The sequence below is a fragment of the Aspergillus versicolor genome, assembly GCF_001890125.1.
Source record: "Aspergillus versicolor CBS 583.65 unplaced genomic scaffold ASPVEscaffold_15, whole genome shotgun sequence".
Lineage (NCBI taxonomy): Eukaryota > Fungi > Ascomycota > Eurotiomycetes > Eurotiales > Aspergillaceae > Aspergillus > Aspergillus versicolor.
The window spans coordinates 498,152-521,868 of NW_024467538.1; the positions used below are offsets into that span (position 1 = coordinate 498,152).

Genomic DNA, 23,717 nt, shown 5'->3' on the forward strand with positions numbered 1-23,717 from the left:
CAAGGTGGTAACTATGGCTTTAACAGACTTCTGGAATTCCTTCATGTCTCTTTTCTCTTTACAAAGCTTCGGCAACATGTCTCTGAGCCTGTTCGGCACGGCCCTCCTGCTTATCACTTTGGCCTTGGTGATCTCAAAGCTAGGCTCCCGGAATAAACCGCCTCTCCCCCCTGGACCAAAAGGGTGGCCTCTCATCGGACACCTGCGTGCAGCGGCGGTGGACAAGCATAAGTACTGGTACCAGTTAGGGCAGCAGTATGGCCCGCTGTCTTCGGTGAAGGTGGCCAACTTGACCTTCATCATCATCAACTCCCACGATGTCGCCCACGATCTCATCGTCAAGAGGTTCGCCAACTACAGCGGCCGGGCCCGGCTGCCATTTATCGAGCTCCTGGACGAGTCAGCACCCTGGACCAGCAAGCTGATCCTCACGCGGCAGTATGGCCCCGAATACCGCCTGCATCGACGCATGCTCGAGTCCGGAATGACCGCCACATATGCGGACCGTTTCCATGGCCTGATGGAGCTCGAGACCTGCCAACTGTTAAACGATCTGCTCGATGACAAGGACTGCCGCACTATCGGCATGAGCAGCGTCCTCCTCTTCAAGCACATCGAGCGCGTCCAGACCAGTTTCGTCATCGGGGGCACCTACGGCTTCCGCACCCCTCACCGTCTGGATCCCAACCTCGTCACAATTATCAAGAGTTCGCACGATTCCAACGACATCGCCGTGTCCCAGACCCTGCTCAACTTCTTTCCACTCCTCAAGTCTCTCCCCAAGTTTCTCTCCCCGTACTACAAGGCCGCAGCAAAGGTGCGCGACTACACCGCGCCCTGGGTCCACGGACACCTCATCACAGCCCTGGAACGCCCCGGATGGAATCTAGCCAAGCAGTCATACGCCATCGGCATGAAGGACGGCTCGACCCCGCGCGAAGTCGAGGTCAATCTCGAGTCCAACGTCTACGGCGGCGTCGAGACCTCCCCCCGTGAGCTCATGTGGGTTATCGTCGCCGCCATCACCCAGACAGCCTCCGTCCGCAAGGCCCAGGCCCAGCTAGACGAAGTCGTCGGCCCAAACCGCCTACCGAACTTCATCGACCGCCCTAAGCTGACCTACGTCGATGCCTTTCTGCGTGAGGTCATGCGCTGGCGGCCCATCATGGCGGACTCCATCCCCCACCGCGTCGAGAGCGATGACATCTACAATGGATTCCTGATCCCCGCCAACGCACTCATCATGCCGAACGCATGGCGCATCAATCGGGACACGAAGTACTTCGGCGACGACGTCGAGGAGTTCATCCCCGAGCGATGGTTCACGAACCGGGATGTGAAGAATGGCTCGCTCCGGCATGATCTACCCACGCCTGCCTTCGGGTACGGCCGTCGTACCTGTGCCGGGAAACGCATCGCCGAGGATGGCATGTATATGCAAATGGCGCGTCTGCTTTGGGCGTTTGAGTTCAGGGAGGTCGATGGTGAGCCTGTCGACCCGAGTGCTGATCTTCGCCATACCTTCACTGTGCCACCGGCGCCGTTTAAAGTGAAGCTTATGCCGCGGCGGACGTCAGTGCGGGATGTGGTCACGAAGGAGTGGCGGGAGTGTGAGACGGATGTGCCGAAGCTGCTGGGCGAGATGGACGAGAAGTATCTGAATATGAAGTCAGAGGATTAGCTGTGAAGGTGAGTTTTCATGGCGAACATATTCATCTTCTTGGGGTTTTCAAATATCTGCAATATCGTCCCATTTGCCTTGTTCATAAGAGATGGCAATGTGATGTTATAGGGCTACACTTTATCGAGCTGTAAAACGCACATAAGTGTTGTATGACCTTTTTCCTTCTCCTCATATTGAGAAAGTTTTGTGTTTCTGTACATGGTACCCATTCAATGTTGGGGTCAAGTTCATTGTCAACTCGTTTTGTCTTCATTGGGCCAGCCTTGGCATATTTTAAGCTTTCTGGGAGGTTCGTAATACTTGCTCACCCATACATAAACTATTCCTCACCAAAGACGTCATTATAGCCGTCTCATCGTCATTGTCTGTTAGATCCCCTGCTCAAAATTCCACAAGTTGGCCAGATCCCACTCGAAGTATTCTGACATCAATGGCGTGAACGAAGTAGCATCTAACGGTGGCATTGCATTATCGAAAAACATGGGTGTGTTGGACATGGTGAATAGATCGTCGTCGATTGTGCCAGATGGGTACAAAGGACGTGGCATATTGCTGGTGTGATGCTGGATGTTGTCTCCCAAAGCATGGGCTTCGAGGGATGAAGTTGTTGAATTGTCGCCATTGTTGATGACACTGGCAGAGTGTAACTTAAGACATTAAGTGTTAATGGATATAGTTTAATAAAAGTGGAATGGGCATGTGAAAAGGTACTTACCATGGAGCCACTTTGGTTTCCAGAGTTCTCCAATCCTGATAAGGCCTCCGGCACACAAGGCTCTTGCTCTGCGGTCTGAGATTGGTCTCGTTTATGGCCATATTCATCTCGAGCACGTTTTGCCGGCTTTGCAATATTACAGTTAGTCTTTTCGACTAGTTTCCTCGTAATATTTCCCAATTCTACGAATAGCCGAGCCGCGTTAGCCGTAGGTACGTTGACATGGAAAGCGGGTTCCGAAAGTAAGGAAATGACAATGTCCATGAGCTTTAGATCTGAGGGGGCCTCTGGATCCGCGGGATTCTGAAGCGTATTGGCGAAGAGAGTCAAAAGGTTGGAAAGAGGGTAGTAGAGAAGCATCCTAATATCTAGTCAGCACAGAGAAGTAGGAATAAAAGCCTCGCCATTTTTGGTTCGCATAAATATCAAGAAAGGTTAACAAACCAGAGACTGCTTTTATCAACCGCTCGAGTTTCAAAGTCGACTGACTTCAGAAGCTTAATAGACTGTCTTGCGGCGGCTAGACAAATTGCTTCACTTGCATACACCCGGGGATTGAGGTGTCGGTCATCTTGTAGGGTACTTTCATGTCGGCCATAATGGGTGCTGGTCCAAGAGCCATGGTGTATAGAAACGCGATGAATGATCGTGAGACAGTTGAAGTATGCAAAGTGCATCAGAATGGTTGGCAAGACCAAGTCTGCCGGACATTGCATGGGCTGTTCTGGCTGGATCTCCACTGGTAGTTTTTCTTTCCATTCTATAAGCGTCTTGTCCAATTCACCAACTAGTCTGAGCCGCTCCAAGGGCGATCTAGTTTGGCCTCGAGCTGAATAGAGCTTTGAATAGACACGACTCTCAAGGCGTGCTAGTTGCACACGATATCGAAACATGTCCACCCTAGTAGTTGTCCCATCTGCCTGTACTTTATGTGGGCACTGCTGAAGCGGCAGGTCAATACCGATATCATCATCATTCATCACAGAAGGGTGCCCCAGGCGCAAAGCAACGGTCTTGTCCATAGTGTAGACAACCCAAAATACATTTCTTCTTTGGATGACTTCAGCTTCGCTAATGCCCCGGTCTTTTAGATCCCGATGGAGACCGATTCCGTAGGACAAACGCCCGGCCGCTGCCACTAGGATATGGACGGCCTGCGGTTCTAGATGTACCTGATGCACAACAGCCTAGCAGACATCAGCATAACTCCAGAGGAACATTGAATGAAAGGTGGTAACTTACCATTCCAACTAAAGCCTGTACCGCCTCTAGGCTACCTTCTTCGAATATTAAATCGAGCAAGCAACCACTAGCATTGCGGAGGTACTTTTTCCAGACTTTACGCTCTGGATTGTCTGACGTATTGTTCTTATCGCGCACCTGGAGGAGCAGACAACCAAGACAGAGAACGATATTCAGCGAAGCATACCAAGCAAGTCCCTTCGGCGGATCTCCGGAGTACTGAAGTTCGTAGCTCCGGTCGAAAGCGGCCTTGTCGTACAATGGAGAAAGATTGTTATATGACGCGAAGAAATCTGCCGAGGTCAGTTTACTACTGTATTGGAACCAGTTTAGCCACGTACAATCAACGTAGCGGTCCGCAATATGTTTAGGCGGATAGGGTTCTCTCTCAGACGCGAAAAGCGGACGATAGAGTTCGGTGGCGGTCTTCTCGGGAGGAGTATGTACATCGGTTGCGAGAGTATGTATAAATCGTGATAATTCATCGGAGCCCGTTTTTTCAGCGATCCAATCAAGGCCCTGTGGTGAAAAGAGAGTCAATCCGGACGCGCCACCTAGAACAGGGATGATTAGTGTATGGCCCAAGGCAGAGAGTTTGACAAATGTACCGAAATATCGGGTCTTCCCTTCCCCACTGATCATAAGGGTTGACAATCGATCAATCAATTTCGTAGGACTTGCGAGAGGGGATTCGGACGCCACTGGTGAAGACGCTGCAACCGAGTTGCTCTGAGTGTCCAAGCCAGAGGCAGTGATGACCGACTCCATCCGCTTGATACGGCTCTCAATGTCGAGGAGGGAGGCGGATCTAGAAATTCTCAGTGTTTGTCAACAAGGCATCGGATGCATCAAGAGTCCAAGACCTTGTCGGCTGCCTCTTCTTGCGCTCAGCCAATGTCGTCGCACATGTTATCCCGCGATTGAGGCAATGGGCGCAGCTGTCACCGTTCTTTTCGCATTTGATCTGTAGAGATCATTGTCAGAGCCGGTGTCCCATAGCCACAGCTTTCTGCCAGGCCACATCGGCCCTACCTTCAGCCGTTTGCAGGCGTCGCATGAGGTGCGAATGTGTGAGTTGAAAGGAGAATGCGTGGGAGCTTCGGCGGGAGAGAAGCTGGAGCCGCTGCATGAGCTGCGTGAGCTGGGATCGGAATAGTGGTTCATGGTACACGAGACGGAACTCTCGCTGTCGGTACAGACGATCTTGGGCGGAATGGGAACGAGGCGGAGAATTGTGGATATCTGTCCCATCAGCCAACACTGACACTCCGGCAGGGCGCAGGATGACAGGCCACACTAGATTAGTCAGCGGCCACACCTACCTTCTGAGTATAGGTATATGTTGCACAAGATGGTCTCCGTGGTGCTGAATTGCGATTATCGGAGATACGGTGACTATACAGCAGACATGAGGGGAGAGTTAGCCGTTGCGGGGCACTTTTTACAGCAACCCATGCTGTTCGACTCTACGCAGGTGATTTCATATATAACCTACCAGCTCATATGAGATCCTGGAGCTTAAACAATCCATAAAATCATGCGTTACGGTGAGAGCGGTCATCAGTAGATCTAAAAAATTTGGCAGTACAGGGATCACGGCTCTAATGTTACACACTTGCCAATGCCGTTATGCTCTGCAGCTGCATCGAACGCTGCCTTCCAACTATCCAACGAGAAGATCTTAGTCTCCATCAAGTCCCTGCCTAGAGGGAATAGACCTCGCTCCAGCATCTTCACAAAGTGCACTATAGTGTCTCGTTCATACATCATCTTCCCTTTAGACGTATAAACCATTAGTGCCAGGCCACAGACTCGAAGGGACTTACTGTACCTTTCAGTGTGATATTGTTGATCATGATCTCTGGGACTCCAATATTACTTGTAGATCCCATCAAGCTGACCCTACCTCCACGACGCAAGGCTTTAATAGCACTCTTGGTATGTGTTGACGATGATGCAGTCGTAGGCGTAATGTCCAAAACGGCATCAGCAGCACCAAAAGCTCGTAGTGCATCTGCATCCTTATCTTCATCGCCAGTTATCTTAACTGTTTTGATACTCGCAGCAGGTGATCCTTTTCGAACATCCTTCACTAGCTTTGCCAGCTTCTCTTCGCTTCGTCCCATCGCAATCACTGACGCCCCCATTGCGGCCGCCAGTTGCACACCCAAGCTGCCATAGAACCCTGTCGCCGGGCAAATAACGATCCTTTCACCAGCCTCAAGCTTGATATCCCTCAAGCCACCAAACGGCACAAGAATATACGCCATGTAAATCAAGTCATGGACCGAGTATCCCAAATTATGACACAAAGCCGTCTGATCAAGCATAATGCAGTTCTCAAGCGGCACCTTGACATACTCTGCAAAAGTTCCATTCCGCCAAACTTCGTGCATTAGCTTTTTGCTGCCAGTACTGGACCCCTCGTAGATAGCTGACAGGAAAAAAGAATCTGGGTCATCGCGGGCCCAGATAACGCAATCAACATAGACAAGCTGTCCGGGTTTTAATGCCGTTGCATCATGTCCGACTGCGGCGATATGGCCAATAGCGCCAAAACCACCTACCAGCGGTGTCGAGAATGAGTTGGGACGCTTGCCCTCGTAGACATCGCGGTGGTAGGGTAGTACCCCGGCCGTGGCGATGCGGACAATCGCACTGCCGGTATCCGGCTGTGGGGTTGATAGTAGTTTGACTTGGAAGTCGGATCCAAGCTCTTCAAGTACGAGGGCGCGGTGATTTGGGGGCAAGGCAGTTTTCATAATTAAAAAATGATAATACAGTAGAAGTTGAGATGTCAATGATTGAAGAACCTCGTGGGACAAGACATTGAATGCTGACAAATTAAGACTTGGTAACTAAATCATTCCCCACCGCACTTCTAATAAGCTATTTGAATCGGGTATGGTGGGAACTATTTATACTTGCTTGACATTTTGACCACTCCACTTCGTGGCAGCAAGCCGAATGGTCTGGGAGTGGGAAGGCTATATGATCATTATTAATTTGACATATTAGACTAGCTCAAGACAGTCAAACCATCAGGCCCTGAGGGCAAGACTAGCCGAACATTCCATCGCAAATCCAAAGCAGCGGGCATACCATCCCTGCGACCAGTAGCTCAGTTCCATACAGTGCGGTGCCCCCTTTATCAAACTGCCGTCCGTCCTCTCACTCTTCGTAAACGCCGAGATACATTGCCTGACATGTTCTTCCGTTCCCACGAAGAAGCAGTCCTGCTCCACAATTGCAAACATCACCGGTGCTGTGACATGAGCAGCCCACTCACGCCATGTGGGCAGCCATACATCTCTCAGACTTGCAGCCTCCGCGACTGGCGTAGGATGATCAAGCCGCTTGCTCTGGTTCAGTATTCCAGGATCAACGGTCCCCGGTCGGAACATCATAGCGTCTTTGATCTCCAGAGGAAAGACATACCGATCCGGCGGTACATTTGGTTCACTCACTGGGTTCTCTCTGATCTCAGGTAGAGAGTGCTCCCCAAGACCAGATACAATGATGCCACCCAATGGATAAGAAGACTGTTCATCCTGCCCGTGCATGGCCGCGGCAATTACACAGCCCATAACTCCAAGGCTATGAGAGAGGAGCACAATGCAGTTGCAGCCATTGGGCTTGCCGATCTGGGACCATAGAGCCGGGAGAGCATATCGGTGCAACCAAGCACCTGTCTCTTGTGGAAAGCTTGAACCCTCGGGAATTGGTGAAAGGGGACTCGTGTTGCCGTAGCAGGGGCGGTCGATCGATACGAACGGGACGCCAAATGCCGTACTGTGGATTGCCGCGGTGTGCTTCGAATCGGCATCAAAATAGCTGCTGCTATAGGTGCCCCCATGAAGCCCGACAACTAGTGGGCGGTTCAGAATCGTGGACTGCAAAGGTGCTGTGCGGATACCAGCCAGAACGGTGCCGTTGGACAGGCTTAGCTTGAAGGGCTCCATTGTAGCTGTCGGTGCAATGGATCCTCGCAGGACAGGTTGGAACAGTCCGCGTACACTTATAAATTTTCAACAACTGAACCGAGCCCTAACTATATATTTTCCTGAACATGGAGCGAATCCACCGCCTAAATCCGCTTAATGCCGAACTACTATGACGTAGGGCTCCATACTATATTTAATGCCGTCTTGCATCTTACACTGTCCGTCTTACAATGCCTAGCTTACCATACTAGCTCTATTTAAGCTAGGCGCGATTCTACACATATACAGAGTCCCGATTCTGTCACAGTTTAGTATTTGAGTACTTGGGTGGTCGGTGTTTCCAAGGTCTCGTCGTCATAGCTCCACAACGTTGAGCGTCGGACAACGAGTTAACTCCGGCGAGTAAGCTGCCTCTAGCCAGATGCCATTGGGTTTTCTCACAAGGTGGGCTTTTCCCTTTGACATTTTAAGACAACGTGCCGCTCAAAAATAGGCCACTTTCAGCTATCGTTTATTTTTGCCATTTTGACAAGACGTTAACGGATTGAGTCGCCAAAATGAGAGCCCTTATTCTGAATACCAGCGACAAGTCTACGACTGTTCAGCAGGCACCTGACCCGAAACCAGGACCGAAGGAGATTCTCGTTCGTGTGCGCGCTGTAGCGCTGAACCATGTCGACTACATGAATACTGTCAATCCCCTTGCCGCCCAAGAAAAGCGTGTAATCGGATCCGATTTCGCAGGAGAGGTGGTTCAGGTCGGGGATGATCTGGCTAACCTTGAAGACCCGCGAACAAAAATTGGATCGCGCATTGCGGGATTTCTACAGGGTGGTAAGTGATTGCTATTCAAATACCAGGCCAATATGAGAAACTGGCTGACACCTAATAATAGCCAGCTCAGTCAATGACCGCCCAGGTGCATTCGCCGAGTATCTGGTCGTGGATTACGATCTTACCTGGCACATACCTGACGGAATCGCCTTCGAAGAAGCCGCAGGCGTTAGCTTATGCGGTGTCACTGCCGCGCAGGGTGTCTTTCAGCGGTTACAACTGCCAAGCCCGTTCTCAACGACAGAAGGCTTTTCCAGCGAAGATGAACCTATTAATGTGTTTATCTACGGTGCGTCGTCATCTGTCGGCTTCTACGCGGCACAACTTGTCAGACAATCTGAGAAGGTATCTGGTAAGAAGATACGACTTATCGGTGCAGCAAGCCCATCGAAGCATGCTCTCTTATACAATTCACCATGCTCATATGACTCCTTGGTTGATTATCGGGATTCTCAATGGCCAGAGGCCGTTCGCAAAGCAGGTGGAGGCGAGGGAGTTCATTATGCCATAGACGCTATTTCCCAAGGCATAGCAGTCGAGCAAACTGCCAGTATTATCAGGCCCGGTGGAAAGTTCGCCATCTTTCGGGCTCCAGCAGCCGGCGGGTTTGATATAACAAAACTCAAGACTAAGCCTGTCTTTGGCGCAGTCTGGGAAGCTCTTGGAGTAGAAGTGATATATCATGGTGGTAAGTATTACTCCACTTGTCAACCCGTTTTCTTGGTTGCTGATGCCGTCGACTTCCTAGGTATAACCATCCCTGCTAATGCTGAAGCACGAGCGTTTGCTGCCGCATTCTACCAGTATCTTGGCTCGGGAGTTGGGACGGCACAGATCAAGCTGCATCCAAGCCCTGTGCGGGTAATGCCTGGAGGACTTGAAAAAATCCCTACCGATGGATTTGCACTTCTCAGTGGTAGCTTCAAACGGGACAGTGAAGGCCAGAAAGATCATGATGATCATCTTAGGCCAATTAGTGGAGAGAAGATTGTTTACAAGCTGGTTTAATAGTTAAACTACATTTTTCAATCACCCTTCCTATTACAATTTAATTTGATATCCATGTCGGTGTTACCTGAAGGCATAATTGGAGCAGAAACCTCCTTAATATCATCGACCACTATCATGACTTCAATGTATCAGATCTAGGTCTTCAAGTGATATGATGATCAGGTAGGTCCTTAAACTAGGCCTTTGTGATCTTAGACTACCTGGCAGCTTAGTTGGGGCTCGATATTAGAAGTCTTAGCCAAATATCAAAATATAATAGCCGAATCATATCGCCATAGGATGTGTACAAGTGCTATCTCCGGCTTTTTCTCTCAGCCTTGACATAACTACATGGTATGCAGACATGTATCCTAAAATCCAGGAAACTCCTCCTCCGTCCACACTTTCCAAACTAGTCGCTCACCGCTGACAGTACCCGCTCTCATAATATCTAGCGCGGTTCTGGCCCTTTCCAGAAGCGTCTTTCCTTCGATGACATGTTGTTTGTTGGGCTCAACAGCGCCTTCTGCAAGTAGAGAGGGCATGATCTCAGGCTGGAGATGGTCACGCAGGAAGGTATTCTAAATTCTCACGTATTAGGTTTCTGACGGCAAAGTAATCAATATCCCAGGTAAGGCCACTTACGCTTTCATATGCATAAGCTGCAACACTATGCACTTTTACATCGGATGCCCAAGCCGCGTGCTCTGAAGGGTCAATGGCTAGCTCGAGGGTAGCCGCTGGTGTATCCCCTGACGGGCTGCTCACAACGACGGGTAGCAAAGCAGCAACGACGGATCCGGGCTGGTTTGCAATATTGGAAATAGGTAGTAGGGAACCGAACTTGGAGTCCACACAGTCAAAGACACGCACACCATCCGGATACTCAGAATTGTCGAGCACCTCGCGAATAGACTGAACAACTGTAGGATCTCGGTAGTCGAAAACGTGCTTTGCTCCATAGCCTCTGAGCCTGTCGTGGTGACGTGCAGAAGCAGTGGCAATTATATTTTTGTATCCCCAATATTTTAGTGCTTGCACTGCGTATTGGCCAACCGAAGTTGCTGCGCCCCAGATCAGGATTGGTACATTTTGTGTCTTCGCAGTGAGTCGTTCAGGACGGGGCCAAGGTAATTCAATACCCAGCTTTTCGGAAAGGGTGAAGAATGCTGTGCAAAAGTTGTTTGGCAGGGTAGCTGCGGCTTGTAGTGAGACCCCTTCCGGCACCTAGTTATCTTGTCAGTAATGGAGTAACTAGATAGAAAATTTGGGAATACCTTTGCAAACAAATGTTCAAGCGCCGTCACGTATATCTGCTGCGCCCTTTCCTTTTCGTTGTGGAAAAAGAAACCAAAGACCTTATCCCCAACTTTGAGGCGCTTGACGTCGTCCGCAGCTGCCACCACCGTGCCAGCCGCAGAATCACCGAAACTTTGAGGAAACTGAGCCATCAAACCTGCGTCAATTTGGTACACGTCCAGAGGAGCGGACGGTACCCATTCGACTCTGACCCTGACCTCGCCAGGCTGGATGACTGGAGTGGGCACAGAGCCAATGGTCAATGGCTGCTTAATGCCGTTGGCAATTACAGCTGGATGAGTAGACATTGCTAGTAGGCTTTCACGTATCGGAAGATATAAAACAAGTTCGCGACTGGCTTGTAGTACCCAGTACCGCAAGTGTGCATGGTGAGCTCTTATTTATAGCTAAGAGATGTAGACACCCTACTGAATCCTAAAGAATGAACCAAAGATGCCACCGTCTGTTCCACACTGCCATAGACAACGGACTTAAGCGCCGGTTGAAGCAAATGTTCTAAGATTGTATTTTTATTAACGTTTTTACAGTAGGGCGGACTTAAGAAACGCCAAGACCATGTCTCCGCGATTTGCCACTCTCCGATTGGCCGCAGTTCGCAATGGACCAATGGCTGCCGCGGTGTAAGCACCCCACGCATAATTTGCTCATTGATTTCTCATCATCGCGCCTGTTGTACTCTCACATTTTCCTTCCTGCCTTAACGACACCAAATGCAGCCGCAGCGGATCCAACAGCAGAGAGTAGCCCTTTCGCGCGAAGATGACTGGACCGGTGTGTCCAATCCAGTGACACGGCGCAGAGTGCAGAATCGCCTCAACCAGAGAGCCTATCGTGAGGGACCCATGAACCCCTTGTAGATTCGGGCGGGCTTGCTGACGGATGGCACTCGTTCTCATTACAGGGTCACGTCAACGAAAAGGTGGCAAAACGTCAAAAGAGACATCAGAGAATGACGGCAGCCATCCACTATCGAGCTCCCCCAGTCACGACAACCCGCGCTCACAGTCGGGTACGATTACATGTAGACTATCACAGGCGGAGCATCTCCACTGCACATTTGCGCCTCCCAATGTACACGAGCTGATGGCCAACTTTGAAAGTGGTGCTTTGCATAGTTACCTTAGCGGTTCGCCACAGACCGACAATCTCATTAGTCTAAGCAGAATCAACGTCCTCCGGGCAGCGTACCAGAACGCTATCGTTTTAGGTATGACCGCCGAATGGATGTGTCGGGATGATACAGTTTCTATACTCTGCGCCGAAGGTCCCCATGTCACCCGGACCCAAGGCAATATTCCCCCCAGTTTACTCCCAACTGCCTTGCAGCGTGAAACCCCCCATCATCCGTGGCTCGATGTCTTCCCATTCCCGCGCATGCGGGACAATCTCATCAAAGCGGGCGATCATCTTGATGATGATGAACTGTGTCATGATTTAACGGCTTTCTGGGATACACGCAGCAGCAATGCCACGCTGCTCGTGTGGGGAGAGCCCTGGGATCCGCAAAGCTGGGAGGTTACTGAAGACTTTGCTAAGAAGTGGGGTACCTTTCTTCAAGGCTGCCCTGAAATTCTGCGGTCGACGAATGCTTGGAGATCCAGGAGGGGAGATAGGCCTTTAGTGTGGAAACGCATATTTGGCCTGATGTGCGAAAGTTGACCTTTGGAAGAGATTCGTGGTTGCCGCGTATTCTAGTATCATTCATGTTTTGTCTATAACCAGCCCTAAAGCCATGTTAAGCCTCTGTCTAGCAGCGAGCCTAGAGTCTCTTGTTTTTATAAGTTCATGATTACTGATTCCGTCGTCTCGTCATTGAACTGCACCACATTTATAACAGCCCTATACAATGTTTGTATTTGCCACCTCTTGCGATTTATCTTGAACATCCATAAGAGAATACGCTCATGCGAACACATTTATATCATCTGTAAACGAGAGGTTGGACACCAGTCAATCTCCCCTCAACTGTATCGAGCACACCACTGAGGACGATGGACGAATTGGGTGATACTTGGTAACCAGCCTGTAGCGAATTGGTACAACCGAGAATGAAATATCTGGTCTGGACTACAGTTTGCAACTCCAAAGTGGCGTCACGCATCTGCTTACAGTTCTATCCCTATTGGTTAATATTGGTAGATGGGGACTGCATCCTGCTTACAATTTTACGCTGATTGGCTAAGCGAGCGACAGCGGGTCTGTGTTTACCGACGAAACAATCATCTCCCCTCGCCAGTGATCAACATATCTATCCGGAAGGGTGCCGTCCTGGCGTGGGAAAGTGAATAAAATATAACGGAGAATTGTGTTTATAGCGTCACTAAATTACAGGCCGGCAGCTCTGATGATGCTTTCGCCGATCACTGCGGCGCTCGGAGGGTTCTGACCCGTAACTAACTTGCCCTTTTCACCACTGGTGATAATCTTGATGCCAAAGGGACCGTCTGCCTTCTCGTAGATCGCTCCATGCTTGCGTAATTCCGTCTCCAGCAAGAATGGCATATCCTGTGTAAACTTCAGAATCTCCTCCTCCATGTCGGAGATACCAGTTATCTGCTGGCCAGCGACCAGGTACCCCCCATTGGATAGCCTGACATTGACCAGAGCGGCAGGGCCATGACACACAGCAGATACCACTTTACCAGCCTCATAGAACTCCCGTGCAAGAGTATGGGATGTTTCATCTCCCGCAAGATCAAACATTGCTAACAACGGTCGTGATAGGTTAGTCTGTGCGTTTCTTCTTCTTGCTCACCACAGATATTTATTTTATAGTAAGAAAAGCTAAACTTACGGCCGTGACCACCCACGTAGAAGATTCCTGCGAACTCGGATGCTTTACCTAGCAGTGAATCGAGCCTTGCAGTATTTTTCCAGACACTGGACTTGTCTTTTAGAAAGGCCACACATTCAGGATCCTCTTTGGTCGCCTCGATCGAATAGGGGTCTAGGGGTGCTTCGCCGCCGGCAGGGGACGAGACGACGATGTCGAAGACGGGTGCGAGCTTATTGTAGGGATGAACAAGTTCTGGAAGATACCATCCGGTGGGTGTGCCGCGACTTGGGAGGGTTCTCTGAGAAGAGAGGACGAAGAGGAACTTTTGCTTGGGAGACATGATTGTGTTTGGTTTCCACGGCTTCCAGCTTGACAGATTCACTTAGAAACTAAAGATGGGAAAAAAGGCCTGTGAGGCGCATATATTTATATGATTCTATACTCCCTGGAGTGTAAACCCAGTTGTAGTCCGGCTGTGGAGCTGCAATCCCTTCACTTCAGGAATAATCAGAATCCTATAGAGATATCGTAAGCTCACGGATATAGCGGAATTAAACCAGCAAGACGCCGAAATATGTCTGCATAAGTAGGTTAGCCCCTCACCCTTCGGACGGGAGTTGTAGGTTTTCAGACATCTCTTCTCTTTTCTCCTTCTGCTTGATAAACATTTCTCAAGAACCTCCCTTTCAGGGGTATTGTGCCTACCATGGATTACACAATAACCGTTGTCTTCCCTAACGACGCCGATGCCCAATACGATATCAATTACTACACCAACTCGCACATGAGATTGATTGAGAAACATTGGTCAAAGTATGGTCTCAAAGGCTGGTCCGTCACAAAGTATGTTCCATCTTTAGACGGTACAGCCCCTGTGTATGCATTTGGCAGCCAGGTCTATTGGGAGAATGAGGAGGGCATGAAGAACGCGTTCCAAAGTGCCGAGGTCGCGGAGATTATGCAAGATGTTTCTCGCTTCAGCAACAAGCAACCAATTTTCTTGGTTGGCCAGATAGCAAAGCCTGCCTTTGATTTGTGAAGATCCAGATCGAGGTATTTATTCAACAAGCGTTGCTATGATTTGCCATGGCTAATTCAGGTTGCCAAAATGGTCGACAGATTGCCTCGAATTTTGGTGACAAGGACGTCTGCTATCATGAGGTTGGCCATTGTACCACATCTCTATCTTGTTTGAGCATGAGTACCAACCCATTTTAGACTACTTCGAGTTTGGGTCATTGAATCCATAGTCGAAACAGCCTCCTATTTAGCTAGCCATATCTTTGCCGGTCGTCTCGAAATTGAGAAAGTCTTAAATTGCTAGGTCGACGAACGAAACTATGGAGCTGTCTTGATTATTAATGTTTTCATAGGACCGAAGCCGCTGAATCCGTAAAAAATCCCATTGCCATCGAAATAGCCCCGAGAATACATAGGATTTTGGCCAGGTTCGGATGCGTAGCAATTGCTGTCGGCGGAACTAGTAGGTTACAGCTTCATGTGGGACTCCAAGACAGTAATCGCTGGTGGAGAGGATGAACGAGGTCTAGCTAAATATGTAGGCGTATACATCTTCTCTATGGTGTTTGGTCCCGATTGCATATCTTTTCTATCAGACACCTTGCCAAGGGCCTTGTGGGCCCTGCCCACATGCCGAATGTGCACTTCGGATGCCCGCATATCGACAGATATTATGTTGTTACAACTCCTTTCTTCAAGGATACCAATAAATAATAGGAATGAGGATAATTATTAGCTAATGTACCCCACTCGAGGTCACTAAATGGGAGTAGGGAGACGCTTCCACCCTTGTTATCTGCACCTTCTCCTATTACCCCAGCTTCGCAGATAGTCAGTGTTATCGCGGAATGGATTATAATGGACGAAGTCTTCTCTGCTACTGGCGAGCAGATCTGCGATGATGCATCTATTCCATCATACCAATGCAGCCACTGCCAGCGACGGTTCGCTCGTGTTGACCATCTCTCGCGTCATGTCCGGACTCGTAAAGTCGCTTGACATCCAATGCTCTATATAATAACTGACCTCGCAAATAGACACACATGAGAAACCGTTTGCCTGCGGCGTTTGTGGAAAAGCATTTTCAAGAAAGTGAGTGATAGCAACCATAGAGACAGAATCAGAATCACTGACCATCTAGCGACCTCTTAAAGCGCCATGAATGCCGCCATGCATCGCGGCGGAGAATTCATCAGGCAAAGTCACCGTCCGGCCTTGCTCGACGCGTTTCCCAAGCATGTAGAGCATGCGCCGTATCCAAGGTCAAATGTGACGACGCCAAACCGTGCGCGCGGTGTGTGAAGAAGAATGTGCTCTGTGACTATGATTGGAATGCCAGTGTCGAATCGAGTGAACTAGATCAGCAAGACAGCATGGAAGATGTCCTGCTTGATAGTCAACCTAGAGCAGCTCAAGCGCCGATTGATCCAGCCATCGATAGCAGCCTCGGACTGAGCGCTCCTGCCGGACCCGCACGTCCGAGTGATGGTAGAATGATAACTGGCCAGCCCACCCCATCCTTGAGCTCTGGACCAGACAATAATGTTCATGATGCTTCCTTCACTCTTGACATGTGTGGCCTCCAGCCCGATGGGTCCGATACTGGCTTCACTGAAGCCACGTTGACCTATGCTGACTTCCTCAAGGACCTTCTCGGCTGGGATGGACAAGGTGACGGTGTACAAAAGGCTGCGTCTGGTGACGGTCAAGGGACCACCAATATTTGGGACCAGCATCTCAACATCGACCAAACTTTTGACGAGTTGCTGAACCTTCCTATGCCAGATTTTATGAGTCCGGCGGAGGAAGCGGGGCCATCTGCGTCTCTGGCCGGGCTGGATTGTAGTGGAACAAGACAGAAAACCTCTTTCGAGGAAAGGGCCTTTGCCGCCGGTGCACGAGCATTTGAGGGATCCTGGCTGAACTGGAGCCCGGATTCAATGCATCAACCATCCATAGACCAGGATGAGGCGAACCTGAGTCTGCCTCATGACTGGACCAAGGACAAGGACAGCCTGCGACGAGATCCTTCCTTCACTCAGCAGCCTCTGAGTATAGCCGATCGAGAGCGTGTCCTTTCGACTTTGTTGTTGTTCAGTGATAGGAGGCCTCTCATTCGTATTGCGACTACGTTCCCAGGAACACAGGAAATGGAAAGCTTGCTGCATGGCTTTCTGAGGCACCAACTCGCCGACACCCTCTCCTGGTTCCATGTGCCCACATTCAGTCTATCTCGCCTTCGGGACGAGCTCCTAGCAGCACTCGTCGCCTTTGGTGCAACTTTGGCTCATGTAGAGGTGATACAAAAGCTTGGTCATGCCATGGCCGACATTCTGAGGTACTCAGTCATTGAACAGGTATCCTCCCCCCCCAGTGGAATATCCTAAAAACACTAACAGTTCCGTAAGTGGCGTCGGGATAACTCTCTATCTCGCGATTTGCAGTTAATGCAAGCGTTACGTGAGTGCGGTGACAACCACTGGCGAAGTGCCAAGCTGACATCTTGCCAGATACTATCACCTTTCTAGGAGTTTATAGCGGAGACAGGTGCAAGATGGAAATAGCCGAGAGCACTTCACAGCCGCTGATCACGGTGGGTCAAAGAGCATTTCCGTTTATACACATTCCCTTATCGAATGGCAGGTACTTCGAAGAGCACGATGGCTGCTCAGTGACCATTATGTATCAATATTGCCCAGCAGCGAAGACGATGACGCGGCCAACCAGCGAAAGTGGGAAGCGTGGGTGGAACAAGAGAGCGTGAAACGGTAATCGGCGTACCTTTCAATTTATTTCGAAGGTGAAATCCGTTAATTTGTTTGATTTGGCTATAGACTCGTGTACCAAGTGTTTGTCCTTGACGCCAATATCTCCATGCTGAATCTCACCACACCTGTTATGCATTTCGACGAGATGCATGTTCCCATGCCTGAGACCGACGAGTTATGGTTTGCAGCAAGCGCTTCGGAATGGAGGACGAGGTATCTGAGCCGGCCGCGTCTCAGCTCTCAGCCAACACTCTGCGAAAATGTCCTACGCTTGCTGACAGATCGCGATCTCGTCCTGGGTGATGATCCACTGGGCTCGAGCCTGTATGTCTTACATGGAATGTGGAGAGTCATCTGGGAGCACCGCCGACTTCAAGATCTCGTCACGCTGGCCCTCGAGGACTGCCCCGTTACAGAATCTGTACCATCATCAGTAGGAGGCGGACAAAGGCTTGCCAAAGCTCTGACCAAGATGAGTGTCAGGATCCCTGAAACTCAAAACTCAGCCGGCATCAAAATGTCCGAGTTTGTTTTCCTATTAGAATTCCTGAGCATGACACTCCACGTCCCTATAAACTGTCTTCAAGCATTTGCAGGTAAAGATGGCCCCAAGGAGGCCCAGCGAGTCTGTTGCCTTCTGCAGGAATGGACGCCCACCAAAGAGGCCCGTCAGGCCATGTGGCACGGAGGCCAACTGATTCGCGCCGCCAGACAGCTCCCTGCAGAGAGAATGCAGGATATCAAGGTCGCTATCGTCTACCAGACCAGCTTGGCGTTCTGGGCATACGGGACTGTCCACATTGCGCGTAGGAAACGGGAGGGCTGCGCAACACCGACACTCTCCGATGCCACCCAGCTTACGAAGAAGCCCCTTGTGGCGCTAGACGGTGTGCTAACTTCGGAGGTGCGCAGATTTATATCTCTTGACGAGGGGACGCCTTACATCAGTGACAGTAACTGCCAGGATGGCGATTATGTGGACGAGAATAGGGTCAAGCTGCTGCTGAGGCCAAGCGAGACGATGGCCGGCACGATCCGCGTCCTGAGACCGCACAGACAAGGCTCTTACCCACCTTTAGCAGAGAGCTTCACACGGTTGATGAGTGAGATTGGTAGAGCTGCAAAGGCAATTGGAATGTGAATGTTTATCAACTGTAATACGCTGTTCATAACGATAAGGACAAATGTAGAATATCGCCCGTCGGTTCGCCCGAAACCGTCTGCGCTATAGACCGTGAATTCACTTCTACGGCAGTCAAATTCATTGCTTCCCCCCAGTAGCTCGGCACTCCAAAATAGAACATCGGAATATGCGCGGGTACACACCCGATGGCCGCCCTCTCGGCAACTCATGTGCAGTGACTCCCATATATATGCGGAGCCGTTGGAGTTTTCACCGGTCCATACACCCCCTGTCCGGTTAATCATGTCGAAAGAACAGACAATCGCCTCGGTTGAGCCCCTGCACGTTGGCCAATTCTTGTTCGTCAAGATTGTGACCAACCATGGTGTTGTAGGCTGGGGCGAAGGTGGTGTCTGGGGCCACATCGAAGCCGCAGCAACATCAGTGAAACGCTTTGCGGAATATCTCGTCGGTAAACCTGCCTTCTGCATAGAGCACCATTGGAATGTCATGCACCGGTTTAGTTACTTCCAAGGTCTGGCTATCAATGCTGCTATTTCCGCAATCGATATTGCCCTGTGGGATATTAAAGGCAAGGTGCTGGGCGTTCCGATCTACGAACTGCTCGGCGGGGCATGTCGCACCAAGGCCCGTGTCTATGGCCATATCTATGAGAAGACTATTGAAGGGGTACTGGCCGAGTGCAAGCGGAAGATGGATCTCGGGTATACTGCGTTTGGTCATATCAACCCGTTTCTAGACGAAGGGAATGACGAGGTCTACTTCAAGACCCATGTGAAAAAAATGCAAGATGCCGCGGAAAACGTACACAAGATGCGTGCCGTTGTTGGAGAGAAAGTCGATCTGTTGATTGAGTTACACCGCCGTTTGACCCCCGCTGAGGCCGTGACGTTCAGCAATATGATCAAGGTCGACACTCCGATGTTCGTCGAGGACCCTATTCGCCCGGAGAGTGCAGATGCTATAGCTCGGGTCGCTGACCGGATTGCGGTCCCTATCGCCACCGGGGAACGATTCTTTACCATCTATGAATTCCAGGCTCTGCTGTCTCGTCAGGCCTTGGAATATGTACGTGTAGACGTTGCTGTTTGTGGTGGTATTACAGGAGCCAAGAAGGTGAGTCTTCATTCACACATGAACCTGCCACCTTTATACAACCCTCTAACGGTTCATACCGGTAGGTTGCTGCCATGGCAGAAGCACATAACTGCCAGCTGGTGCCGCACAACCCTCTTTCGCCCGTTGGTCTCGCCGCGTGCCTGCAAGTCGCAGCCGCAATCCCGAACTTTGCGATCCAAGAGTACGCAACTGGGTTTGAGGCCGGGGTCTTCTCGTCCACGACCAGACACCTGGGAAGTGATATCGTTGACTACGTGCCTGAAGTGGTTGATGGGTTTGTGGGTATACCTTCGCGCCCGGGTCTCGGGGTTCAAGTGCTGGACAATGCGCAGGAGATCAGACCACCGTTTGTGCAGCCCATCCAGATGCGCCCTCATAAGGATGGCTTTGTCGTTGATCAGTAGTTCCTGAACTTCATATATATATATCTATTGTTTCAATGCCGTAGTACGGCGGAAAATCTACTTCCCATCCGAAATTTATCTGCAAACGACCGAATAAAATCGAAAAATAGAATAGTTTGATAATAGAACCTTGATTGTATCCATGCGTGTAAAGTAAACGTTGGCCTTCTAGACTACTGCTAAATCTAAGCCCTAATTGAATCTACTTATCAGCCGGGATGATGGGTAGAACCACATAGTTCAGTTGGTCAGGCCCAAAGTGGATATGATTCATCCCTCCAAATCTCTCATTTGATCTGACGCTTGAGTTAGTAAAAAGCTACTACCATTTACAGATCTGATGCATACCTTTCGGGGGATTCATGGGTGAAAATTCCAGCGCCCTGGGTATCCCCTCCACTGATCTCGAAGGATAACCGTTCGCCCCTTTGCAGAATAACCTGGGTGGGCCAGATCTCCACATCGACGGGGTATATCTCTCCCGGAATAACCGGCAGGACGTCTGTAGAGAAGTAGTCCCGGTGGGGACGCCACTCACGATGGCGCGGGTGGGCGTAGTTGATCTTTCGAAGGCTCACGCGCTGCCAGCCTTTGCTAATGGGCACAGGGTCACCAATTGAGCCGGTGTAGAAGACCTCCGTCCCATCTGCTGCGTAATGCCGGAGGGTCAAGAAGAGGTCGATGTCCTTGGGTACACCTCCCCCCGGGTGAGGCGTGACGGATACGTTTACGCGAGCAACAATGTGGCCGGTAATCTCGACCTCCTCCGTAAATGGCACTGTGGTGAAGCGCACGAAGGAGTTGTCTTCGGGAACGGTCAGCGCGGGATAGGACAGTCGTTTATGAGTCTGCACGCGGGGTTCTTGAGGCCCGAAGGTCAGATCCGGACTGACGAAGTACTTGGTGTACTGTGTCCGAGCGAGAGGCCACTCATTCTCCGCTCGTCGGTCGAAGGCTTGCCCGGACATGGCGGCTAGACTGTCATGGGCTACGCCTGATTTCCGCAGGACAAGGGTCACTTTTGGCTGTTGTCCCATGGTCCAGCCGTCGTAGTCGTTGTCTTTGAGGAATGCACTAAGGAAGCTTTTCTGCATTTCGACCTCGTTATCGGCATAGAAAGGGAGGTCATGACGACCAACGCCCAGGCGTAGGAATTTCAATGTAGAACCTGCGTTCAGGTACCCTTCGACGTTGCCACGGAGATGGACCACGATATTCCCCAGGTTTCCAACGGAGAGCAGCGGCACTTCGATGTCTTCAAGACTGTACTCTCTCGACGCGTAGTACTCGTCATCCCGGAAGAAATACTGCGCAGCCTCAACATCCTGGTCGTGCCGATTGCGGTCCAGTTCCTCCTGGCTGAGGTCTCCCTCAATTGTATCCGGGCCCCGTTGATTCTTCGACCTACCCGCCAAACCATACTGGTTTGACTTGACCTGGCGATCATGCCAGAACTTTAGGAACCTGGCCGTGAGAAGGCCCCCATGCCGGCATCGGTCGCGGTAGTAATCAGCCATGCCTTCATAGGGAATGCAGCAGGCGAGCCCTCGGGGTCTCCTTGCAGCCACTCTCCACTGCGACCCTGCAAAGTAACTAATGCCCAGTAACCCGATTTTCCCAGTCGACCAGGGCTGGTCTGCGGCCCATTCGATTACTTCCGCGAAGGCGTCCGTGGTTGATTTGGACATTGTGTCGCATACGCCGGGGGACTGGCCGATGCCTACCTCGTCGGCGCGCACGACAGCATATCCCTCGGCCGTCCAGAATTTGGCATCGGGAACTTCAAACGCAGAGTGTTCGCACTTGTGCTTTGGGTTCACGTCGTGAAATGAATGGGCTAGAAAACTAGACGAAAGGAATGTCAGCTATTTCGTACTATGATGTGGCAGTTGGGCTGGCCACCGTACTCTCCATATGGCGTGTCCTTCCCATAGGGACCATAGGTCAGCAATACTGGAGCGGGATTGCCGTCCTTTGGTCTGTAGACATTGAGCCGGACAAGTCCAGTATTGCTCTTTAGTTTGACGGTTACATTTTGCTCGAAGATGTAGGGAAAGTTGTCCTGGTCAATTGTTGAAATATCTCTGATCTGGTTCGGCATGATGACTCGCGAGTATGCTATTCTAGCCGCAAAACAGTAACAGAGCTGACACTTGTATTCTAAGATAACGCCAGTTTCTATTTCAAGGCATTTAATCAGAGGAAACGTCAGCGTGAGCCGGCCTGTACTTTGGGAGGGCGGCCCACGTTGTTGCCGATAGACGCATCGGGAATGTCATCGGGTGTAGTGAGGAGGGACCGCACCCGGAGAGTGCCAGATCACTGCCACGCGCTTCTCAGGTCAGCACGGCAAGACGGGCGTGTTTCAGCTAGTGCCAGTATGTATAATAACACATCGATCTTGTTACTAGGCTTGTGGTGGCGACGAGCGAAGCTCATCTTCAAACTGTTAGTACCAACCCGAAGCAAAGACGCCAGACGTGTCGGGTACAGCATAGGAACTACATACAAAATGATTGGCAAGCCATCACTGAGTTAAAAGCATGCTTGTCAAGAGGCTGACGCGATATCAGAACTTGCCCCCGTCCTCTTCCTATCGCACGGCACAGCAGCTTTGCTACAGGAAGATTCCCGAGTTCGTGACTACTGGAAAAAGCTCGGTCAAGACGCACTTGATCATGGAGTCAAGGGGGTCATTATAATGGTGTGTCGCAGGTTTATAGTTACTTGTATGTCTTCATCCAGGCTAATCGTCGAGCCAGGGCGCCCACTGGAATACAGCAGGGGACGACCACCGCAAGATACAGGTTGCCATGAATCCCAACCCGGACTTCATGCCGCTAATTGCGTCTGATCCGAAGCTTTCGGAGGGATTCAAACCAAACACGGACCTCAAAACCGGCCAGAGGGTCATCGACATGCTATGCAATGCCGGCGTCCACGCGGAGGCTGACACCAACTTCAGCTGGATGATTGACACCCAGATCGCGCTTGTTGGCATGTTTGGCGTCAAGACTCCCCCGACCACCATCATCTCTCAAAACTCCTATCGGGACCCCTTTTTCCACAGCCAACTTGGGCAGATCTTGCGGCCTTTGCGCAATGAGCGGTACCTGATCATCGGGTCGGGAGGGGGCACGCATAACCTATACCGCACCGAGTGGAAGTACTCCCTCGGCTGGAAGGATGTTTTTGCCATGGAAAGCCCGCCCGACGACAAGACACTCGAGTTCCGACAGTCCATTGAAGATGTCTTTTGCAAAAACGGTGCTGGTCCGAAGTTGAGGCGCGGACTCGCCCGGTTGATGAAGCATCCGTACTTCCGCGACGCTCATGGTACCGATGAGCACTATGTCTCTGCGTGCTTTGCTGCGGGGGCTGTGGGTGAGCGCGAGGACGAAGGCACCAAGACTGTTCTTGGAGCGGAGGTGTGGGAACTTGTACGTGCTGCTTCTACATCCAACTTGTTGAGGGCTGATTTGGTATCCAGCGCTCCCAGTGTGAGCAGCAGTATGTTATTGGGAAATGGCCAGCCTCGTGGAGGATTGCAGCGGCAGACCGTTAATGATGAAAGCATGTACATGTTTTTGATAGGACCGCGAGTACTCTTTTTCTTCCCTTTATCTGTAAACAAGTAATAGACGTAGTTTGCGAGTTGCCGGTGCCGAAGCGCCGCCCATCCCCAGCCGACGCCTATAAAAACACCCATATGCCGTTTCAACCGAGTTTAAAACAGGCCAATACAATCTGATACACC

The 23,717-nt window shown here is 50.7% G+C and overlaps 14 protein-coding genes across 14 annotated transcripts; 7 read left to right on the top strand and 7 right to left on the bottom strand.

Moving 5' to 3' along the window:
- Positions 1 to 76: 76 nt before the first annotated feature.
- Positions 77 to 1,681, top strand: ASPVEDRAFT_89548 (cytochrome P450; the record flags this gene model as incomplete). Its single annotated transcript, XM_040818648.1, has 1 exon — positions 77 to 1,681. The coding sequence occupies one exon, from the start codon at positions 77 to 79 to the stop codon at positions 1,679 to 1,681; it is 1,605 nt and encodes a 534-aa protein (XP_040674082.1).
- ASPVEDRAFT_47483 (fungal specific transcription factor domain-containing protein) lies at positions 1,585 to 4,738 on the bottom strand. The gene is made up of 8 exons (XM_040813790.1): positions 4,505 to 4,738; positions 4,250 to 4,449; positions 3,983 to 4,195; positions 3,642 to 3,934; positions 2,844 to 3,586; positions 2,400 to 2,760; positions 1,709 to 2,331; positions 1,585 to 1,657 (listed from the first exon to the last, which is right to left on the bottom strand). Exons 2-7 carry the CDS (start codon positions 4,407 to 4,409, stop codon positions 2,053 to 2,055), a joined length of 2,049 nt encoding a protein of 682 aa, XP_040674083.1. The 5' UTR covers positions 4,410 to 4,449; positions 4,505 to 4,738; the 3' UTR covers positions 1,585 to 1,657; positions 1,709 to 2,052.
- On the bottom strand, positions 4,413 to 4,878 carry ASPVEDRAFT_47484 (Zn(II)2Cys6 transcription factor domain-containing protein). The gene is made up of 2 exons (XM_040813791.1): positions 4,674 to 4,878; positions 4,413 to 4,605 (listed from the first exon to the last, which is right to left on the bottom strand). The coding sequence occupies exons 1-2, from the start codon at positions 4,803 to 4,805 to the stop codon at positions 4,450 to 4,452; spliced, it is 288 nt and encodes a 95-aa protein (XP_040674084.1). The 5' UTR covers positions 4,806 to 4,878; the 3' UTR covers positions 4,413 to 4,449.
- A 300-nt stretch (positions 4,879 to 5,178) lies between these two features.
- Positions 5,179 to 6,414, bottom strand: ASPVEDRAFT_47486 (putative isopropanol dehydrogenase). The gene is made up of 2 exons (XM_040813792.1): positions 5,473 to 6,414; positions 5,179 to 5,416 (listed from the first exon to the last, which is right to left on the bottom strand). The coding sequence occupies exons 1-2, from the start codon at positions 6,401 to 6,403 to the stop codon at positions 5,235 to 5,237; spliced, it is 1,113 nt and encodes a 370-aa protein (XP_040674085.1). The 5' UTR covers positions 6,404 to 6,414; the 3' UTR covers positions 5,179 to 5,234.
- Positions 6,415 to 6,503: 89 nt separating this feature from the next.
- ASPVEDRAFT_47487 (uncharacterized protein) lies at positions 6,504 to 7,645 on the bottom strand. Its single transcript, XM_040813793.1, has one exon. The coding sequence runs from the start codon at positions 7,601 to 7,603 to the stop codon at positions 6,683 to 6,685; it is 921 nt and encodes a 306-aa protein (XP_040674086.1). The 5' UTR covers positions 7,604 to 7,645; the 3' UTR covers positions 6,504 to 6,682.
- A 191-nt stretch (positions 7,646 to 7,836) lies between these two features.
- ASPVEDRAFT_47489 (zinc-binding alcohol dehydrogenase family protein) lies at positions 7,837 to 9,526 on the top strand. Its single transcript, XM_040813794.1, has 3 exons — positions 7,837 to 8,419; positions 8,481 to 9,107; positions 9,168 to 9,526. Exons 1-3 carry the CDS (start codon positions 8,143 to 8,145, stop codon positions 9,425 to 9,427), a joined length of 1,164 nt encoding a protein of 387 aa, XP_040674087.1. The 5' UTR covers positions 7,837 to 8,142; the 3' UTR covers positions 9,428 to 9,526.
- Positions 9,527 to 9,633: 107 nt separating this feature from the next.
- Positions 9,634 to 11,177, bottom strand: ASPVEDRAFT_179606 (zinc-binding alcohol dehydrogenase family protein). The gene is made up of 3 exons (XM_040808842.1): positions 10,687 to 11,177; positions 10,055 to 10,636; positions 9,634 to 9,990 (listed from the first exon to the last, which is right to left on the bottom strand). Exons 1-3 carry the CDS (start codon positions 11,014 to 11,016, stop codon positions 9,781 to 9,783), a joined length of 1,122 nt encoding a protein of 373 aa, XP_040674088.1. The 5' UTR covers positions 11,017 to 11,177; the 3' UTR covers positions 9,634 to 9,780.
- Positions 11,178 to 11,402: 225 nt separating this feature from the next.
- On the top strand, positions 11,403 to 12,663 carry ASPVEDRAFT_155999 (bZIP transcription factor). The gene is made up of 2 exons (XM_040808499.1): positions 11,403 to 11,560; positions 11,631 to 12,663. The coding sequence occupies exons 1-2, from the start codon at positions 11,440 to 11,442 to the stop codon at positions 12,386 to 12,388; spliced, it is 879 nt and encodes a 292-aa protein (XP_040674089.1). The 5' UTR covers positions 11,403 to 11,439; the 3' UTR covers positions 12,389 to 12,663.
- A 391-nt stretch (positions 12,664 to 13,054) lies between these two features.
- Positions 13,055 to 13,845, bottom strand: ASPVEDRAFT_34493 (type 1 glutamine amidotransferase domain-containing protein; the record flags this gene model as incomplete). The annotated part of the gene is made up of 2 exons (XM_040810857.1): positions 13,055 to 13,434; positions 13,524 to 13,845. The coding sequence occupies 2 exons, from the start codon at positions 13,843 to 13,845 to the stop codon at positions 13,055 to 13,057; spliced, it is 702 nt and encodes a 233-aa protein (XP_040674090.1).
- A 366-nt stretch (positions 13,846 to 14,211) lies between these two features.
- ASPVEDRAFT_143920 (uncharacterized protein) lies at positions 14,212 to 14,544 on the top strand (the record flags this gene model as incomplete). The annotated part of the gene is made up of 1 exon (XM_040807950.1): positions 14,212 to 14,544. The coding sequence occupies one exon, from the start codon at positions 14,212 to 14,214 to the stop codon at positions 14,542 to 14,544; it is 333 nt and encodes a 110-aa protein (XP_040674091.1).
- A 750-nt stretch (positions 14,545 to 15,294) lies between these two features.
- Positions 15,295 to 18,517, top strand: ASPVEDRAFT_878854 (uncharacterized protein). The gene is made up of 8 exons (XM_040818195.1): positions 15,295 to 15,510; positions 15,563 to 15,617; positions 15,667 to 16,007; positions 16,236 to 16,882; positions 16,934 to 16,985; positions 17,036 to 17,118; positions 17,169 to 17,293; positions 17,360 to 18,517. Exons 1-8 carry the CDS (start codon positions 15,384 to 15,386, stop codon positions 18,432 to 18,434), a joined length of 2,505 nt encoding a protein of 834 aa, XP_040674092.1. The 5' UTR covers positions 15,295 to 15,383; the 3' UTR covers positions 18,435 to 18,517.
- Positions 18,518 to 18,719: 202 nt separating this feature from the next.
- On the top strand, positions 18,720 to 19,960 carry ASPVEDRAFT_143915 (mandelate racemase/muconate lactonizing enzyme family protein; the record flags this gene model as incomplete). Its single annotated transcript, XM_040807948.1, has 2 exons — positions 18,720 to 19,553; positions 19,619 to 19,960. 2 exons carry the CDS (start codon positions 18,720 to 18,722, stop codon positions 19,958 to 19,960), a joined length of 1,176 nt encoding a protein of 391 aa, XP_040674093.1.
- Positions 19,961 to 20,100: 140 nt separating this feature from the next.
- Positions 20,101 to 22,061, bottom strand: ASPVEDRAFT_203792 (uncharacterized protein; the record flags this gene model as incomplete). Its single annotated transcript, XM_040809411.1, has 3 exons — positions 20,101 to 20,256; positions 20,309 to 21,805; positions 21,868 to 22,061. 3 exons carry the CDS (start codon positions 22,059 to 22,061, stop codon positions 20,163 to 20,165), a joined length of 1,785 nt encoding a protein of 594 aa, XP_040674094.1. The 3' UTR covers positions 20,101 to 20,162.
- Positions 22,062 to 22,232: 171 nt separating this feature from the next.
- Positions 22,233 to 23,525, top strand: ASPVEDRAFT_89559 (DODA-type extradiol aromatic ring-opening family dioxygenase; the record flags this gene model as incomplete). Its single annotated transcript, XM_040818649.1, has 4 exons — positions 22,233 to 22,338; positions 22,534 to 22,664; positions 22,723 to 23,400; positions 23,451 to 23,525. 4 exons carry the CDS (start codon positions 22,233 to 22,235, stop codon positions 23,523 to 23,525), a joined length of 990 nt encoding a protein of 329 aa, XP_040674095.1.
- Between the last annotated feature and the right edge of the window lie 192 nt (positions 23,526 to 23,717).

Excerpts from the sequence above, each read along its gene's own strand:
- ASPVEDRAFT_47483 (XM_040813790.1), bottom strand. The coding sequence starts at position 4,409 with ATGGAGTCGGTCATCACTGCCTCTGGCTTGGACACTCAGAGCAACTCG. Across the intron at positions 3,935-3,982 it reads TGCGGACCGCTACGTTGATT|ATTTCTTCGCGTCATATAAC; the intron begins GTACGTGGCTAA and ends TGACCTCGGCAG. Across the intron at positions 2,761-2,843 it reads GTTGATAAAAGCAGTCTCTG|GATGCTTCTCTACTACCCTC; the intron begins GTTTGTTAACCT and ends ACTAGATATTAG.
- ASPVEDRAFT_47484 (XM_040813791.1), bottom strand. The coding sequence starts at position 4,805 with ATGAACCACTATTCCGATCCCAGCTCACGCAGCTCATGCAGCGGCTCC. Across the intron at positions 4,606-4,673 it reads ACGCCTGCAAACGGCTGAAG|ATCAAATGCGAAAAGAACGG; the intron begins GTAGGGCCGATG and ends TGATCTCTACAG.
- ASPVEDRAFT_47486 (XM_040813792.1), bottom strand. The coding sequence starts at position 6,403 with ATGAAAACTGCCTTGCCCCCAAATCACCGCGCCCTCGTACTTGAAGAG. Across the intron at positions 5,417-5,472 it reads CAACAATATCACACTGAAAG|GGAAGATGATGTATGAACGA; the intron begins GTACAGTAAGTC and ends ATACGTCTAAAG.
- ASPVEDRAFT_47487 (XM_040813793.1), bottom strand. The coding sequence starts at position 7,603 with ATGGAGCCCTTCAAGCTAAGCCTGTCCAACGGCACCGTTCTGGCTGGT.
- ASPVEDRAFT_47489 (XM_040813794.1), top strand. The coding sequence starts at position 8,143 with ATGAGAGCCCTTATTCTGAATACCAGCGACAAGTCTACGACTGTTCAG. Across the intron at positions 8,420-8,480 it reads TGCGGGATTTCTACAGGGTG|CCAGCTCAGTCAATGACCGC; the intron begins GTAAGTGATTGC and ends ACCTAATAATAG. Across the intron at positions 9,108-9,167 it reads AGAAGTGATATATCATGGTG|GTATAACCATCCCTGCTAAT; the intron begins GTAAGTATTACT and ends TCGACTTCCTAG.
- ASPVEDRAFT_179606 (XM_040808842.1), bottom strand. The coding sequence starts at position 11,016 with ATGTCTACTCATCCAGCTGTAATTGCCAACGGCATTAAGCAGCCATTG. Across the intron at positions 10,637-10,686 it reads TTGAACATTTGTTTGCAAAG|GTGCCGGAAGGGGTCTCACT; the intron begins GTATTCCCAAAT and ends CAAGATAACTAG. Across the intron at positions 9,991-10,054 it reads CAGCTTATGCATATGAAAGC|AATACCTTCCTGCGTGACCA; the intron begins GTAAGTGGCCTT and ends GTGAGAATTTAG.
- ASPVEDRAFT_155999 (XM_040808499.1), top strand. The coding sequence starts at position 11,440 with ATGCAGCCGCAGCGGATCCAACAGCAGAGAGTAGCCCTTTCGCGCGAA. Across the intron at positions 11,561-11,630 it reads CCTCAACCAGAGAGCCTATC|GGTCACGTCAACGAAAAGGT; the intron begins GTGAGGGACCCA and ends TTCTCATTACAG.
- ASPVEDRAFT_878854 (XM_040818195.1), top strand. The coding sequence starts at position 15,384 with ATGGACGAAGTCTTCTCTGCTACTGGCGAGCAGATCTGCGATGATGCA. Across the intron at positions 16,008-16,235 it reads TGCCGGACCCGCACGTCCGA|GGACCACCAATATTTGGGAC; the intron begins GTGATGGTAGAA and ends GTGACGGTCAAG. Across the intron at positions 17,119-17,168 it reads CTTCACAGCCGCTGATCACG|GTACTTCGAAGAGCACGATG; the intron begins GTGGGTCAAAGA and ends ATCGAATGGCAG.